At 47.2% G+C, this 17,450-nt stretch overlaps 1 protein-coding gene across 8 annotated transcripts in view; it reads left to right on the top strand.

The window, feature by feature from the left end:
• Positions 1 to 17,450, top strand: part of EXD3 (exonuclease 3'-5' domain containing 3) — a 254,749-nt gene that overhangs the window by 72,715 nt on the left and 164,584 nt on the right. For 5 of the 8 annotated variants that reach the window (XM_053961998.1, XM_053962003.1, XM_053961997.1 and 2 more), the window contains 3 exons: positions 5,409 to 5,473; positions 9,856 to 10,023; positions 11,245 to 11,412. In XM_053961998.1, the coding sequence (XP_053817973.1) occupies positions 5,409 to 5,473; positions 9,856 to 10,023; positions 11,245 to 11,412 (401 nt within the window). Of the gene's footprint in view, positions 1 to 5,408; positions 5,474 to 9,855; positions 10,024 to 11,244; positions 11,413 to 17,450 lie in introns of those variants that run through there. The other 3 variants (XM_053961999.1, XM_053962000.1, XM_053962001.1) reach the window with 3 other exon arrangements.

Consider the following 17,450-nt stretch of genomic DNA (forward strand, 5'->3'; position numbering starts at 1 on the left):
ACATCGGATCCTCTTGTAAATATGGCTCTGTTGGATTCAGTGGTGGAAATGGAGCAACCTGTCCTGGCAGCATTCCTTGTCCCTGCAGGCACTGCGACCTGAGCAGTGCAGGGAGCACCTCTGGCTGCTTTCAGTCTTTAGTGGGGGACTCATCACTGCAGTCAGTGGAGATTGGGATCAATCACCAAGTGCTGACTCAGAATAATAAACTGAAAGGTTTATTTATGTTACATATGCTCATTAAAGGGGGCACAACATGAACACCTGGAAGGTGTCACAATCTGTAGGTTTCTACAGAGGAATTTTGTACCTTTTTAGTTAGATCAGCTTGTCCTCAGAGGTTCAAATTTAGGCACTAGAAAATGTATCCATTCATTTTTGCTCCATGTAAGTGATATTATTTCTGTGCCTGTTCTTCTGCAAAATGTGCACACACTTGCTGTGAGCTGCAGCCAGTTCTGAACAAAATTGAGACCAACTAGGTTTGGATAAGTGACTTTGATTAATTCACACAGAACACACAATTTGTCCTCAGCTGCAATTTCGATGACCCAGAGTGGGTGTGCCCCTCATGCTGCTAGAACAGGAGAGGGTGAATGGCTTTGCTCACCCAAACCCCCAGCTTGTGCATTGTCTTCATTGAAGTATTGGAGTTTTAAAATCCAAATAGGCCACCTGCCTTAAAGGGGACATGGAAATACCTTGGATTTTAGTTTTCCTTTCAGAAATACATCTCAAAGACGTGTTAAGATAAGCAGGAGTTTTTACTGAGAACAGATTCCAGGGATTTATTGGGGCAGAAGGCACACAAAACAATAAGTAATAGTAAAAATTCACTAATTGCCTACTGGGTGGGTTGGATATTCCATTAAACATTTATTAAAATTCAGTTAACTTGCAGGACAGAGGGACAAAGAAAAGAAAACATAAAGAAAACATAACCATTGTAGGGCAGCAGAGCAGGGCAGCTCCCATCTCTGCTCTGGGACAGGGACAGGAGCCAGGGAACGGCTGGGGCTGGGCCAGGGCAGGTCAGGCTGGAGAGCAGGAAAGGTTCTTCTCCCAGAGGGTGCTGGCACTGCCCAGGCTCCCCAGGGAATGGGCACGGCCCCGAGGCTGCCAGAGCTCCAGGAGCGTTTGGCCAGCGCTGCCAGGGATGCCCAGGGTGGGGTTGTTGGGGGGTCTGGGCAGGGACAGGGGCTGGGCTGGGTGATCCTGGTGGGTCCCTTCCAGCTCAGGGGATTCTGTGATTCCATAAATTTGTGATTCATAATTAACATTTTGTTCTTGACTTTTCCTGTCCATGGCTTTCAGCTGTGACATTTTGGGGGCTGTGACCCTGCATTTCACTCACTTTTTCCACCTTCTTTGGGGTTGCTTTTTTTTCATTCAGTATCTTTTCTTCTGCTGACTGTAATTCTTCCAGGTTTTGGGCCACAAGACATTTAATGGCTCTGGGCACGAAGAGCACGTGCCAGGAGGTTTTTTCCTTGGGAAATTCCTCCTCTGAGGTTGGATGTCACCCTTTCCTCAGGTGAGAGGAGGCTCAGTCAGAACAGGGGATTTTCTTGCCAGGGCTGCACTGGTGAATAATGCAGCAGAATTTTGTAAGGACACCACTGCAAACATCACCAGCAAATCCAGTGCTTACCTCACCAGCCCCCAGGCACTGCTTTTGTTGTGATCACAGCAGGGTTTGAGTGATGGATGCACAAAGGAAATGGAGAGAATGAACAGAAAGTAGTTTATGCTTTTCCTCAAAGGCACTTTTCTAACTCAAAAATATAAGCCTTGTGGTTTATATGGTTTTGAAATGTAACCACAGATCTTGAGAACTAGAAGACATTTGATTTACCATCTCCTGCAATTTTGGTACCAGGTTCAGGGCAGAACTCATTATTTTCAGAATGAAAAACATTCAAAGGAAATATATTAGTGTACAAGGTTTAAAACAGGAACATGCTATTGGGAGAAACTGTCAGTGCCAAAACTTGAGGTCTTTTGTGTCTTTTTGGAGCTGGTGCAGATGTGTCTCTTTGAGATCTCCACCAAAGTGCTCTAACCTTGATTTGGTGAGGCTTTTCCAGCTGTTTTAAGGTCTGCAACCCCCTTTTTTGGGAGCTGTGAAGGGTCAGACTGAGCACTTTCTCTTGAGCTCAGTCTAGGAACTGGAAGGGCTCAGCTGCCTGGGACACATCTCCTGACCCTCCTCAGCTGCTCACAGCTGGAGCAGGGAGACTTGGTGTTCTCTGACTTTCTACACTGGATGCTTGTTTGTTTGTTTGTTTTTGTTTTTTGTTTTTTTTTTTTTTTTTTTTTATTGTGGTTTTTTTTTTTGTTGTTGTTGTTTGTTCATTTTTGTTTTTTGGTGGCTTTGTTTGGTGGGGTTTTTTTGGTTTTTTTTTTGGGGGGGGGGTTGTGGTTTTGCTGGTTTTTCTTGGTTTTATTTTGCTGATAGAATGCCCCTTGCTAATAGCTGAATGTCTCTTCAGGATGTCGGAGACTCTGCAGGATTGAAATTCTCTTTAGCAGTGGAGCTTCTGGGTGTCCTTGGTGGGAATGATGGGGGTTTTCTGGCCACCATGCCCCGTACTTGCCTTGTTCTTGTCCAGAGCTGAGCCCAGATGCACTTGTGGTTCAGTTCTGACCACTTGGTTTTCAGTCACTTCGCTTTATCCCTCCTTCCCTTGTACTTCTCCCTTGCTCCCTGCTGTGTGGAGCAGCCGCAAGCTCTCCAGGTTTTTCTGGAAGGCTTTTGAAACTTCCTGTATGGTCCTGTTGTTTTTCCTTGGATGTCCTGGTATTAGTTTATTGCTGATTCTCTTCTTCCCTCTCGGATGTGGATGGGCAGGTACCTGTCTGGTATCCCACCAGAGTACAGCAGCAGTTATTGATTAATTATCCTTGTCTAAGACATTCATTTCTCACTCTAGGGGTGCCAGGAGAGCCGAGAGGAGGACAGTCCTCCAAGGAGGTCCTGCAGGAGACAGAACAGATGAATTGTTCATTTCTTTCAGGAGACAAAATGATGTGCACCTTCACATTTCCGTCTTCTGTCTCATCTGGGGAGCAACAGGGTGCAATAGTTCCAGGCCCAGCAGGAACTGCAGTGCCCTCCCTCTGGTGGGATGAGACAAGGGCACGAGGTGGCTTTGCTCTCCTGTTTATGTCTGGCTCTGGGAGCAACTGCTTGTGGGTTATTTTGTTATGTTTAGCCCCTGTCTGTGTCTCACCCTTAGATTCCCAGGAGCCTTACCAGGTGAGGAAGGGAGCAGACCTGTGCAGACACCAGCAGATTTCTCAGTTTCTCTCCTTGTTCAATCCCTGCCCTCTGTCACTGTGAAGCCATTCCCCCTTGACCTGTCCCTCCAGGCCCTTGTCCCATGTTCCTCTCCAGCTCTCCTGGAATCCTTTCGGGCACTGGAAGGACCTCAGAGCTCTCCCTGGAGCCTTCTCCTCTGGAGCCTCTCCACACCTCTCCGTGTCCCTCCTGTGCCGTGCTCCAGGGGTGCTCTGTGGAAATAACTCAGCTCTGGGTGTGTGCAGAGCCCTGGGGCAGGGAGGTGTCCCTGGGTACCTGTGACTGCTCGGTGCCACGCTGGCACTACTGACCTGCTTAGAACTGACTGCAGACATGTTTTCCTCTGCTTGTATCAGCTCGGGTTTCAGTAGCAGGGAGGTAAGGTAGGAAACAGTCAGTAAGGGCTGGGTTTGTTGACTGAGGTTTAGAAAGCTTTTAACAAGTTGAATTATTGGTTGTATGTGAAGTGAAACACTGCTCTCCTAACTGCTCTCATTTCCTGTATCATTCCAGCCCGTTCCCTGCATTAATTACAGCTCAGATTTACAGTGTATTTGGTTACACACTGTGTTGCATTCTCATTTTTTTTCCTCTGTGTGTATAAATTTCTTTGGGAATCAGGCCAAAAGGAGAGTGTGCAGATATGCACACACACATGGACTGAATTTGACTGTAATTTGCTAATTTACTGGGGAGAAGAGGTCTGGCTTTTCTTCTGTTTTGGTGTAAAAAGGGCCTTTTCTTTTTCCAGAGGAGGAGCAGTAGCTGAGAACAGACAGTGTTTGGAGAGTTCAACATTTCAGAACAACCAGAGATGAGAGAAAATATTATCTTGTGAATTGTAAATGTGGCATTTTTAATTTGGCTGGTGTTTCCCAGAGGTTAGTGGATAATGGGAATATTATCATGCTCTTGGCTCAACCAGTAATCAGCTTGCTACTTCAAGTATTTTATAAATACAGTGCCTCAGAGTTCAGCTGGATGAGGTAGAGCCTTTCACAGCTGAAGGAGTTTTTTGTGATGTGAAATATGAGGTGCAATGAGATACTGAGCATGAAATCTAGCATTTGGAAATGAGCTCTTTAGGAATTGTAAAACACAGAAAGTGATTAAAAGGAAGTTTCCTTTTCAGTTTAACATTTTTCTTTTGGCTGTATGAAAACATAAGAAGAAGTGTGTTAGGAGGATTGGTTTGGAGAGTTCATTCAGATTTTTAAATTCATTTTTCACATTTTAACTGTTGATGCTGCAGATGATTTTCATGCAGAATATTTTGTGTCGTGGTTTCGTAAGTAAATGATTGTGAATTAAGTAGAATCAGATATCAAACATGTTACTGCTTTCAAAATTAAATATTCCTAAACAATTGCTTTAGAAGTACTGGTGTGATGAATACTGCTATGATGAATAATGGTATGATGACTGTATGAAGAATGATAACACACAAAAGAACAACTGAATGCAAGTTCTGCAATAACTTAGGCAAAAAATAAGAGGAAAATTCCAAATAGCCTTTTTTTGAAATATTTGATCCCTCTTTGTTTAGTCTTGCCACTTATCACAGCAGCCTTTCATCTTCCCTCTTCCTCAGGCACCCTGAATCCCACTGCAGCCCCATTGTTGTCCAGCCTGGCAGGGCAGCACCCCTGAGCACACCCTGTTCTGGCCCAAAGTCACCCTGCTCCATGCCAGCTGGCCAAGAGCTTCCACTGCAGAGCTGTGCCTTGCGATCTCCCGTGCTGAGCATCCCTCCCGACCTGTGCAGGGGCTGGCTGCTCCAGGAGCCTTTGCTTGCTGTGGGGAGGCTGGGCAGGGCAGCAGCAGCAGGGCTGGGTTGGAGCTGCTCAGCACAGCTTTGCAGTGAGTGCAGGAGCTGCTGAGTTAAAGCCGTGCCTGGCTGCCGGCTGTGATTTTGTTAGGATTTCAGAGTGCAGGGTTTTACACGCTAATCCTGACTGGCAGTTGGAGCTTGGTGGTTTCCAGCATGGAGCAGCAGATTTCTCTGGGGTGAAACAATGCCCCAGTGTGTCTGGGCTGCCTCTACAGAGCCAATAAATCTGTTTTGTTTTGTTTTTCTCCCTCCTTTTCTCCCTTCCCCCTCCTCCAGGCCAGGACCCACTCGTACTGCTGAAAACCCTTGAGCTTCTCTGGACAAAGCAGGAGCTGGGGAAGGTAAGGCTGAGCCCTGCACTCAGCAGTTCCTCTGGATGCAGAGCATGTCCAGGCCAGGATGCTGGGGTCAGACCCGCCAGCCTTCATGGCTGCTTTCATTCCACCACTCAGGGAAGAGCCTCTGCATTTGCAGCTACAAGTGAAAAGAAAAGATAGCTTTGTGTGATGGGGAGCAGTTCAGGGGCTCCTAGAAAAGGGCTGGAGTTTCCAGGGCTGAGTTACAGAAGGAAGGAAAATCAAAGTTGCTTTTGTTTTGTTTTAAACACTTTTTTTGTCCATTAAATGGAGGATCTTGGGGGGAGGGGGAAGAATATTGCTAGTAGCTGAAAAAAATGAGAATTGAATTTGGTAAAGAAGTGCTTTTTGCCAGCTGTATATATCAAAGCTTTCATAGTTGAAATATTCTTTTTTTTTTTCTGATTTGGTTTGGTTTTGCCTTTTAGAGTGGTGAATGCAATTTACACTGCTGTCTAAAATTAGTGCTGTTATTTTTATACGGCAACCTATGGGCTCTACACAGAGATTTTTCATAGGCAGTAAAATATATTTCATCTAAGTTTGGAAGCTTGAAAACTAACAAAACCAGCAGATGCAGGGGTGAGTTTTCCATGTTTAACTCTGTGCTACTCAGGCAGGTTCAGAAGTCAATTGATTCCTTTTCTAGAAGGCCCAGAGCCCTGCAGGTCCCACTTAACCCCCTGGAGCATCTCCTGTGTGGAGTGGCCAGTGTGGCTGAGGACCTGGTGGACGTGCTCCATCCTGGGTGTCTGCAGTGCTTACTCACTGTCCTGGGCTGCTGCTCTTAGACTTTCCATTACTGTTAGTCTGTGGTTGCCAGCTGGAATAAACAACTGGAAACCCAATGTGAGAGGTGCCTTTCCAAATGGTCCCTCACTGACAGAGACTTGAGCTCAGCAATTCTGAAACCTTGAGCTTTCTGTCAAGTTTTGTTAGAGTTGGAGAAAAAAAAATATTGTCCTTTAGGTCTGGAGAGCACAGAACAATAGCAGAAAAGAGAAATCATCAAAATCTCTGCACTGGGTACCCTGAGATGTGTATATGGATTGGGAAGAAAAATACTCTGGAAAAGAAAAAGCCTCCCATGGACGTGTCCTTTGGCAGAGAGCGCTGCAGTGATTCTGCTGTGGGTGGAAAAGCTGGAGGATCCCCAGGAGCTGTGGAATCACAGACTGGTTTAGGTTGGGAAGGAATCTAAAGCTCATCCAGTTCCACCCCCTGCCATGGGCAGGGACACCTCCCACTGTCCCAGGCTGCTCCAAGCCCCATCCAACCTGGCCTTGGGCACTGCCAGGGATCCAGGGGCAGCCACAGCTGCTCTGGGCACCCTGTGCCAGGGCCTGCCCACCCTCCCAGGGAAAAATTCCTGCCCAATATCCCATCCATCCCTGCCCTCTAGCAGTGGGAAGCCATTCCCTGTGTCCTGTCCCTCCATCCCTTGTCCCCAGTCCCTCTCCAGCTCTCCTGGAGCCCCTTCAGGCCCTAGAAGGGGCTCTGAGCTCTCCCTGGATCCTTTTCTTCTCCAGGTGAACACCCCCAGCTCTCCCAGCCTGGCTCCAGAGCAGAGGGCTCCAGCCCTCAGACCAACTTAGTGGCCTCCTTTAAATTCATTTCTACAGCTCCACGTCTTTCCTCTGTTGGCCACCCCAGTGTCACCTGGGCTTTGCAGGTCCCCAGTGGGGTTTGCAGGTGTGTCCCCTCTCTAGGCTGTGTGCTGAGCAGAGGAGGGTGTTTCTCAGCTTGGAGGGTCCTCAAGGAAAGCCTTTCTGGAGCAATGGGGAGGGCTGTGCTAAGCCCAGCTGCTGTAGGGGCACAGCAGGAATGTCTCAGTGAGTTCTGACTCGTGCTTGTCACACTGTCACCAGGATGGGCTGACCCATGCCCAGGGCTGTGCACCCACAGAAAGTACAGACCCTGTTCTGAGGGGCTGGGCTGTTCTGCTCTCTGTGTGCAGCTCAGCTGGGTTGTTCTGCTGCTGCTACCCAGATGTCCAGCCCCAATAACTGAGATAAGTTGACTTAAGTCCAGCTCAGCCTGCCCCAGTGCCAGGTAAGTGGCAGGAGCTTCTCTGCCTCTCACTGTGTGTGCCTGTAGGTCAGTATTGTCCATGAGCTGGGGTAAATCAGCCCCTTAGTCTCAAATCAGTGGCCATGGGCAAGAATGTGTCTGCCAGGGCATGACCCCATTTCTGGAACATAGGTATAAGAAATGGTCATTTTCTACATAGGAATGACAGTTTGGGAATAACCAGGAAGCATCAGCAGACTGTCTGGAGCTGTGGGACTAGAAACAGGGGATCAAAGCTGAATAAAGGACTGTGCAGTTTGAGCATCAGCAACATTTTCCTATTCCCATGATCTGTCAGGCTGTAGAAATCCCCCCAAGGAGCATTCCCTGCCATGGGAATCAATTGAAATGGAAACAGCAATTACAAAAAAAGTTTGAGAGGAATCCCTCTCTGGCAGAGGGACAATCCAGGCAGCACAGCACTCTTTCCTCTCTGATTTAGGTGTCTCATGCCCTTTTTGTTCTCTGCCTTTCCCCCTGAGACTATAGATGCCCTAGCTGAAGGCTTGCTGGGAGGTTTGGAAGGAGACTTTTTCCCAGCTCATCACAGTCTCACTGGTACGAAGGCCAGACTCAGAGCAGACGAGCAGTTCGTGCTGCTGGCAATGGTGTCAGTGCTGGGAGCTGCTCTGCCTGTGCCAGCAGGACCTGGTGTCTGCTGGAGCCCATCCTGCCAGAGCCCAGGCTCAGATTTCTGCCTAAGGAGAAGCTGAGTGGGGTGGTGGAAGCTCCAAATGTGCTGAAATGGGGTTTTTTGGGGGGAAAAAAAGCCATTTCCAAACAGTGCAGTGGAGTTGGTGAGTTGCTCTGTTTTCCTTTGGCTGTTGTATTGGATGTTTGTGGTTGGATCAGAGCTCATCTTTGCCTTCTGCTGCATCTCCCAGCAAAGTTGGAGGCCTGTGTTTAACATGGCAAGCTCTTGCCACAGGGAGAATTACTTAGAGAGAGAAATCTCTTATCTGAAGTTCCATCTCCATTAGTCATCAGCTTTTTCATACTGCCTTTATAGCCCACTGAGAAAGGAACAGTTTCTGTCATAAACCATAGGTTCTGTGGGTTTTCCAGACATGAAAGACACTCTGGAAAACAACTGTCTTCCAGTAAAAATTGCCGATGAATAAAAAAAGAAAAAATTCACTGGCAAATTTTCTGTAGATTTTATTTTGTTTTCCATGTTGTTCTTCAAACTTTATATTGTTTCCACTGGAAGCTCTGAATGGGGCCAAGAATCCAGTAAATTACAAGTGCTGGCTGCAGCAGGAATGAGCATCTTTTGGATTTGGCTTTTTAGCCAGAAAAGAAAGAGAGCAGCTGCTCTCAGTGATTTCTTGTTTTCTGTCTCTACTCTCGCCCTGCTCCTCACTGTGATGTACCATGCAGTGAGAGGTCCTGTGTGGGTACTGAGGATGCCACCTCCTCACCCTGCCAACCCTCCCAGCTCCCTGGAAACTACTTCTAATGTAAACATTATAGAGATACTGCTCAGTACTGCTAATTTATCACTTCTACCAGATGGGGAGTAAGTAGCCTATTAACATTCACAAAGTGAGGGTCCAATTCCTTCACATTTCTAAACACATCACCCTGGGATTCCTAAGATTTATGGCATGGAGTTTTCCCATGTTCTGAGACCCTTTGTGTGGCCTTTAGGCTCATGGAGGTGTGCAGGGGCAGGAGGTGATCAGGGAGCTTTTGGGGGAAGGAGCACACATTTGGAGGATGACAGTCTGACAGAATTTGAACTCAGATATTTCATTCACTTTGATCTGAGTGTAAAATCCAAACTAATTTGAGATTCCCAAATATTCCGATTTTGGGCACTATTTTGACTAAAGCAGGCATAAGGTCAAAAGTGCAGGTTTGTGGTGAAGCCATGAGGAGGGGTTCTTGTACTACACCTTGCAGGTGTCTTAGAAGATCAGGAGGTTTTTGAGCCCACTTCTCTACCTTCAATATTGCCATTTTCCCAATAACACCCCTCTCTCCAGCTCACTTCTTTTCTCCCCCTCCCCCAAATCCCAAGCCCCTTTGTCTGCCCCACAGAACAACTTCTCTGTCTTTATGGGATAATTAGTGTGGACAATTGCTGCTTTTCCCATTGGGTTTGAGGTGCAGTGAGCCATGAAGGAATCTGTAATGACATGAAAAGTCACTGGAGGCGCGGATGGTGGCTGAATAGCAACAGTTACCTCTCTGAATAGATTAAATTTTAAAAAATAAAGCTTTGTGTTCAGCTGGGGGAAGGGAGGATTCACTAATCTTTTTGTACTTGACAATGTGGTTTTGTATCTCGGCAGCTCAAGGAAGAAATCAGGCGGGGCTTTGCCAGATTGGAGGACCCTTTGGCAGGACTCCTGGCCATGCTGGAGAGCAGCAGTGATTGGAAAGGGAGAGGGCATTCCCTGGGGTATTGCATCACCACGGAGCTGCAGCTTTGGATAAAAGCACATCCTGCTGTCCCACAGGTTAGAAAAAGAGAAAGCAAGAGAGTTGGGAGAGAGGAGAGAGTAATTGATTTTAATGTTCTTCAAGCATCTCTAGTTTCACTTTATTCTAGAGTCCAGTATCTTCTCTGTAGCCTTATACAGAGTGTGACAAGGTGTGAAACACAGTGAAATATTATCTGTGGCATGCTGTCCTGAAAATGAAATCATATTGGGAGCTGTGCTGCCAAAGCTGTTTCCCTTCCAGAGCTGGGATTTAATCTCTCCAGATCAAACCACTTTGGTCGAGCATTGCTCTTGCAGCCTTTCCAGGCTGGAGGCTCTCCCACTGGAATCCACATCCCTGCTGTCAGTAGAAACTCAGTTGCAGAAATCTGCTCTGTGTGTTCTTCCAGCTCTGTAAATAGAAGCCAGTTACTGTAGGATTGCTTAATTCCTGCCATATGGTGGGAATGCAGAAAATGGGAACAGCCTGCCTTTTCAGCAGCTGAATGATTAGTTCTGTAAAGTTGGGTCATCAGATTATATGTCTTAATGTTTACCATTCCTTCTGCCTCCAGATATTCTGACCTACTGAGATTTTTCTCTCTTCTGTGAGCTTTTGGCTCTGACCTGCAGGATACTTTTATATTTGTGTTGCTTCCTTTCCCATTTTTCCAAATGGCTCTGGTTCGATGTTGAGCTCTGCCATTACAGGATCAGCGAAGTGCGACTGGCACTGAAATTCCTGTGTCATGAGTGAATGATCACGTGGGAACACAAGGATTTAAATACCTGTGTCTGTGCATCTTTTGATGGTGCTTTTGCTTTCCCTACCCTCCATGCACCCAGCAGCAAGCCTGGGAATGAAAATTGAATTCTTATGCCTGATAGGTGAGATCTCCCCTGGAGGGGAGTCGCTGAATTCAAAGATTTCCTGCTGGGAACTGGAGGGGAGGATTTCTGAAGAGCTCTGTTAGCACAGAGGGTATTTTTCCAGTTTCAGATTTTACTTTTGCACAAGGCCCTATCCCTTCTCCAGAATTACCCCACAAACATTTCATGTTCCTAAAGTGGGTGCTGTGGAAAAAATGTGTATCATATTGCTCTGATTTCTGCCTGCAGACTCCATGGGGAAATCAGAGAATCTCTTCCAGAGGAATTTGCTTACTCTGTTTAAACAAGCTGTGTTTTCAACCACCACTGAATCGCAGCCATCTTTACCAAACCTGTGTTTGATTGTTTTTTGGTTGTCTTTTGAAGTCTAGCACCAAGCTGAAGAAGCTGCAGGCCCGTGTGCTCGGAATGCTCTCCCAGTGCCCAACTAATCTGCTTGACCCCCTGATTAGCATTTACCAGCTCCACACAGCAGACCGGAACTATTTGCTTGAACATGTCAGTCATCTTTATCTCCAGGGCAATTACAAAGAGGTGGGTCATGTCTTTCAAATAAATTTACCTTGCCAGCTCTCTGTGAACTTCTATGTCATTTTTTTTTTTGGATGCATTTCAATGTGAATTCCATTTAATCCCAGCAGCTGCACGCTGTGAATGCTGCAGCTTAACGTGCTCTTCCCGTGTACAGGAGCAGCCTGGGCTCAGCCTTGGCTTTTCTGCTGCCTGGGGACAGAATGCCAGGGAATCCTCCCTCCACTACTTTGCTGACCTTTGAAAATAATAGGTTAATAGGCTTTATTTTGGAGAATTTAAGGGGATGGTTGTATTCTTTTTTGTTTTCCTTGTCCTTAGCAAGAAAAGAAGGGATTTTAGTCCTTGGTCATAGACCTATTGTGCTATCTCCAGCCCACCTGCACCCAGAGGGCTTGGAAAACCTCACTGGTCCCATGTGACTGCCCCAACCTCAGGTCTCAGTTGGAGGAGTTTTGAAGCCTCTTTACCACTGAGGCTCATATTCCAATTGTGTAACACCTCCTTTGTCTATGTCTGGGTGGTTGACACAGGCAGGAGTTCACCAGACCCAGATCTGGTGTGCTTTACCCTGTTTTACAGCACTGAAGCATCTCCAGCATGGTTGCCCCATCCCTGGAATTGTTCCAGGCCAAGTTGGACAGGGCTTGGAGCATCCTGGGGTAGAGGGAGGTGTCCCTGCCCATGGCAGGGGGTGGAACTGAATGGTCTTGAAGGTCCCTCCCAATGATTCTATGATCTTTCTTTTTTAAAGCCAAAAGGGTTTGTTTTTCTCCTAGAAGCATGGTTCATTTGGATGGTATATAACAACTTGACCTTGTTTAGTAAAAGCAAAACTCAAATAGCATTCTTAAAATTCTGTTCTTCAGTAAAGCTGAATTCCCAGGTGACATCCTGGAATCCCATTCTTTTTGATTTCTTTCAATACTGAAACAAAGATCTTTTGTCTTTGGTTTGAAGTTCCCAGGTAGCTGCTTGGGACTTAGTCTTGTGCTCAAAAAATTTTGAACATGAATATTTGACAATTACAACATGAAGAAATATCTTATTTGATTATATTCAAGTGGGATTTTTAGGTTCATGGCTCCAAAGATATTTGTTTTCATTAGAAATACAGTTCTTTCTAGATCCAGCTTTGGAAAGCTCTAGATTTTTTTTGGTGGAATTGTTGTTCTGTTTTTTCTTTCACAGCAGAGATCATTTACTGCTCATTCCTGGTGTGAAGAACAGGAAACCTCAACAGCTTCTCACTCTCAGCCATAGCTTTCTTCTAGCTTTCTTTTGTTACCAGAAGGATGAATAGATTTCTCTTCAAAAACAACAGGAAGTCTTTTACTGCCCTTGGAGACTAAATCAGGCTAACCCTAAACAACCTGGAGCTGGGGCTCTGAGCATTGCAGTGGCTCTGGGTGTCCGTCTGTCCTTCTCTTCCCCATCTCTCAGCTGGGGCAGTGAAGCAGACTCACATGTCGGATTGTTGGCTCTTCAGTCTCTCACCTGAAAGGCCAGAAATCATACAAATCCCGACTGTCATTATTTATTTTCTTGCTGTATTTGCAAAAAAACACCAGGCATTTTACAGTTCAGTACTTCAAAGGGCTTATAAAAAAGAGGGAGATGAATTTTTTTTCATGGGCAGATAGTGATAGGACAAGGGCAACTATTTTAAGCTAAAAGAGGAGAAATTTATATGGGCTATCAGGAAGAAATCCCTCCCTGTGAGGGAGGTGAGGCCCTGGCACACGGTGCCCAGAGAGGCTGTGGCTGCTTCTGGAAGTGTTCAAGGCTGGGCTGGACGGGGCTTGGAGCAGCCTGGGACAGTGGAAGGTGTCCCTGCCCATGGCAGGGGGTGGCACTGGATGGGCTTTTAGGTCCCTTCCAACCCAAACCAGTCTGGGATTCTGTGATTTATTCTAGAGCAGGTTATTCCCTTTGTCTGTGGTGTGCAAACCATGCATGTCCTCTGCCCTGAGAGTTAAGGCTCCTTTCCCTCATGGAGATTTTGGAGAATGTTCCCTTTGGAAAACGAGATCCCAAAGCTCCTGGGGATGGCCGTGGCAGCTGTTTGGTGCTGAAGCACCTCTGGTCCTCCCTTACACCTGGATTTGGGGGAGCTGGTTGGAGGCTGAGCTTGGGGCTTGGGGCAGTGCTGGCACGGGGAACAGGAGAGGGGACTAGGGACAGATTCTGGCTCTGGTTTAGCAGCACGAGCTGTGCTGAGGAGGCACCTGCCGGGGAGCAGCGCCAGCGGATGGCACTATGCTCCCGGGATGCAGGGAAACAGGTAGATCCTGGGAGCTGGGGAGAAGTAGGGATGTGGAAGTGGGTTTTGAGGTGTCTGGGCTGTCTGGCATTACATCTTTCTTTTGTGATGGGAGCGTGCAGCTGCTGGAGGAGCAGTGAGAGCTTTGAGCAGGCAAGGGGCTCCCAGCTCTGTTCATTGTGGCCCCCATGGCGTGGGGAGATGGGAGGGTTCAGCACTCCCGCTCAGGGAGTTCCAGTGAAGCACAGCAGCCTTGTCCCCTTCCCAGAAGGCAGCCATGGCTCCATGCCACCGTCAACCTGGGCTGTGCCAAAGGTGCCAGAGCCCTGCTGTGCTGCCGGGCCAATGTGGTGTGGGAAGGGCGATGGGAGCCAGGGGTCACGGTGTGGGGAACGGGGCTGGGAAATGGGAACACCGTGTGGGAAGGGTGCTGGGGGCAGGAGGATGTGCCATGGGAAGGGCCCTGGATGAATTCTGTGTGGGAAGTGCAATGGGTGCCAGTGGATTTGGTGTGATAAGGGCACTGGGTGAATTTGGTGAGGGGAGGGTGCTGGGTGCTGGATTTGGAGTATGTGGGAAGGGTGGTGAGTGTTTCTGGTGTGAGAAGGGTACTTGAGTGTCAGTAGAAGTGGTGCAAGAAGGACTCTGGATGGATTTCGTGTGGGAAGGCCTCTGGATGTTTTGGTGTGGGAAGGACAACCTGTTCTGGTGTGGGAAGGACACTGGCTTTGGTGTGGAAGGATGCTGGGTTTGGTGCAGGAAGGACACCGGGTTTGGTGTGCAAAGGATGCTGGGTTTGGTGTGGGAAGGACACCCAGATCTGGTGTGGAAGGACACTGGATTTGGTGTGGGAAGGACACCCCAATTTGGTGTGGAAGGACACTGGATTTGGTGTGGGAAGGACACCCCGATCTGGTGTGGAAAGGCGCTGGGTGCTGGCAGGACAATGCTGGGATTCAGCAGACCGGGGGTAATGCAGCGCGAGCGGGGCTGCGAGAGGCCCTGAATAGGCCAGGCTGTACTGGAGAAGAATGAGGGGTAGGCAGAAGGCAAGCTAGTGTTTCATGGTCATCTTATGTTACACTTCAGCCTTTCAAAGAGTGTCTGGGGCTGCTTGAATGAACCTCTCTTGCACTGCGAATGCGGGACCCCAGAGACAAAGGGGACTCTTGTCACTCTCAGGCCCTTTTGGGGAATAAAAGCCATTGTCACATGAACAGGGGCAGTCTGGCAGGCTGTGCATGCTTCAGTGCCCCATGATATCGCTAAGTCTCAGCAGAAATCACATTCAGGGCCCTGTCAGCTTTGATTAGCGGGGTCTCATGACTTAATGTGCTGCGATATTTCATGTCTAAGGGTGGCGGCTGTCTTTCTGGGGGATGAATGCCCTCTATTGTCCACTGAGTCATTTTATTTACATTTTTTAAACAGCTTATAAAGGTAAAAAGATAGCTGCGCTTAAAGAAAAAAATCAAATTCCTTCACTTCTGGATCAGCAGTGAGTGCTGTTCGGGTCAGATACAGTGAAACTTGTTTTCACAGTCAGCATCAAAGTTCTCATCTTGTTTAACAGCTTTATAGTAAATTCTGAACAGGTGGCAGTGGAGCTGGGTTTAGGAAGGAAACAATAAATAATCTTTTTAGCCTCTGACAACCAGAAATATTCCTGGGCCTGAGAGACCTCCCACTCCAGCCTCTGTGTCAGTGATTCACAGAGTTTCTCTTCCCTTCATCACTTTGATTCTTAAAAAAGAATATTGGATGAAGCCAGTAGGATTTTATTTTTACCAGGATTTTCAGTTGCTGTCTGTTGAGCTTTCTCTGTTTTCAAAAGCAGAGTATATTTTTTCTTCTAATGTTTCATCCATCAATTTCTAGAAATAATGAAGGCTCGTATGTTAAATTTGGTTCACGTTTGCTCTTTCAATTAAGATAATGTGGCTTATCTGGTAGAGTTCAGTTAAAAGTTGACATAAAAAATGTTGGAATACCCAGAGAAAAAGTTGGGTAGACACAGAATTTCAGGTTTTTGTCAGCAATGCTGCTACAGGCATAACAGAAAGTGTGATTGACCAGAGTTAAACTTAAAGGAGCACAAATACTCAGAAGTGTAAAATGCCCATCATGACCTTCAGTTCTAGTGCAGGGATTTTGCAATCAGAGCCAGGGATGTTGGTGTTTGTAGCCCTACTTCATCCATGGTGCTGGTCTACACACAGCATATCTTTGCAGATCTGTCGTAGAGATCAGTGTTAGCATTGATTGAGCACAGTAATGGATAAACAGATTTTTGATTTCCTCACTCCGGCTCTTTCTGAGCTGTTCTCAGGCCAGGGAAAATGTCTCTGATATTGCTTCTTATCTCCATTCACCACCTTAACTATACAAAACCATGTTCAGCTCTTACTATATTTTAAAGTGTGTTCATTTGTATTTCATTTTTTCTTTTAAATTAAGAATCATATTAGCTAAGAAGCCCAAAGAAAATGTTACAGCAGTTGTTTCTCCCATAAAGATGATGATGTTTCAGTATCCACCCCTATTTCCTCTGAACATACCCTGCTGCTGTAGTGGCACGTTGCCTGCCCAGTGATGCCCCTCTGGAGAAAAGGGAGCCAGCCCATGGGCCACGGCCCACTGCTGCCCTTCCCAGCCTCCAGAGCCGCCTCTGCCCTGGGCTGTGCCTGGGAAATGCTGGGAAGGAGCTTCAGCATTGCTGGGAGTCATAAATGAGATGGCAGATTTCTGCTCCTACTGCCAGAATTTCTGGGCTCTGGGACAGCCCTGGGGATGTGCAGCAGATCCAGCTGTGCAGAGTCTGGGTGTGCTGGAGGTGGGCAATGCTCAGAGAATGAGCCGAACAGTTAAACCCCACCTAAAACTGCTGAAGGACCTGAGGGACACAAATCAGAGAGGGTTGGCTTCAGATCTCTCTTCCCCTCACCTGTGCCTTCTGTCCCTCTACCTCAAATTCTTTGGCTGGGAATAACCGGACACTGCTCCATGTTGATGGTCTCATTCTTCCCTGGTCTCCTGAGTGTGGACCTGAGGAATGTCCTGTTCCCCTGGTTTCTGCAGACCTTCCCACAGCCAGCTGTGTATGAAGTGCCCTTTGAGCAGGAAGCAATCAACCATTGAACCTGATGTCATCCACTTGCAGTGATGCACTCTGAGAGCTGAGCAAAGTTGATTAGCCTCAAGTTTGAAATGAGTGATTCCAAAACACAAACCAGATGTTCCTGATGATTAATACCTGGTGTGCCTTTTACTCAATTATTTCTGCCATTATCCAGGCTTTGATCACTGTGATTTTCTTGGAGTTGACATTGGTTCCTCCTCTGCAAAGTCTCCTTCTGTTGTTTCATTTATTCTTTGGGTTTTCAGAAATTCCCTCACTGTGTGTTCAGAAATAGTGCACTCAGTGAGGCACAGCCATCTCTGTGTTTGTGCTGTCCCAGCTCACTTGCAGCAGAGCCAAGAGCAGAAGTCATCAGCAACCACTGGTGTCTGTCCTGCCCCAGCACTCCAAGCAGTTCTCCTGCACGAGGCAATTCCTCTGCTGTGAACCCCACCGTGGGAAAACTGCAGAAATTGTCAATGCAGACACCACCCAAGTGCACATGCCCTTGCAGATAAGATCTTGTGTGGCTTCCTGCACCTCATACTGTACGTGGAAAGAATAGTCATTTTTTGATGAGACAGAGCCAAATGCATTCAAAACAAGTCGTGAGGAGCAGGTATTGGTGCAGGCTGTCTGCGCTCCAGAGCACTCCCCACT

Source organism: Vidua chalybeata, chromosome 21 (genome assembly GCF_026979565.1).
Source record: "Vidua chalybeata isolate OUT-0048 chromosome 21, bVidCha1 merged haplotype, whole genome shotgun sequence".
NCBI classification, from domain to species: Eukaryota; Metazoa; Chordata; class Aves; order Passeriformes; family Viduidae; genus Vidua; species Vidua chalybeata.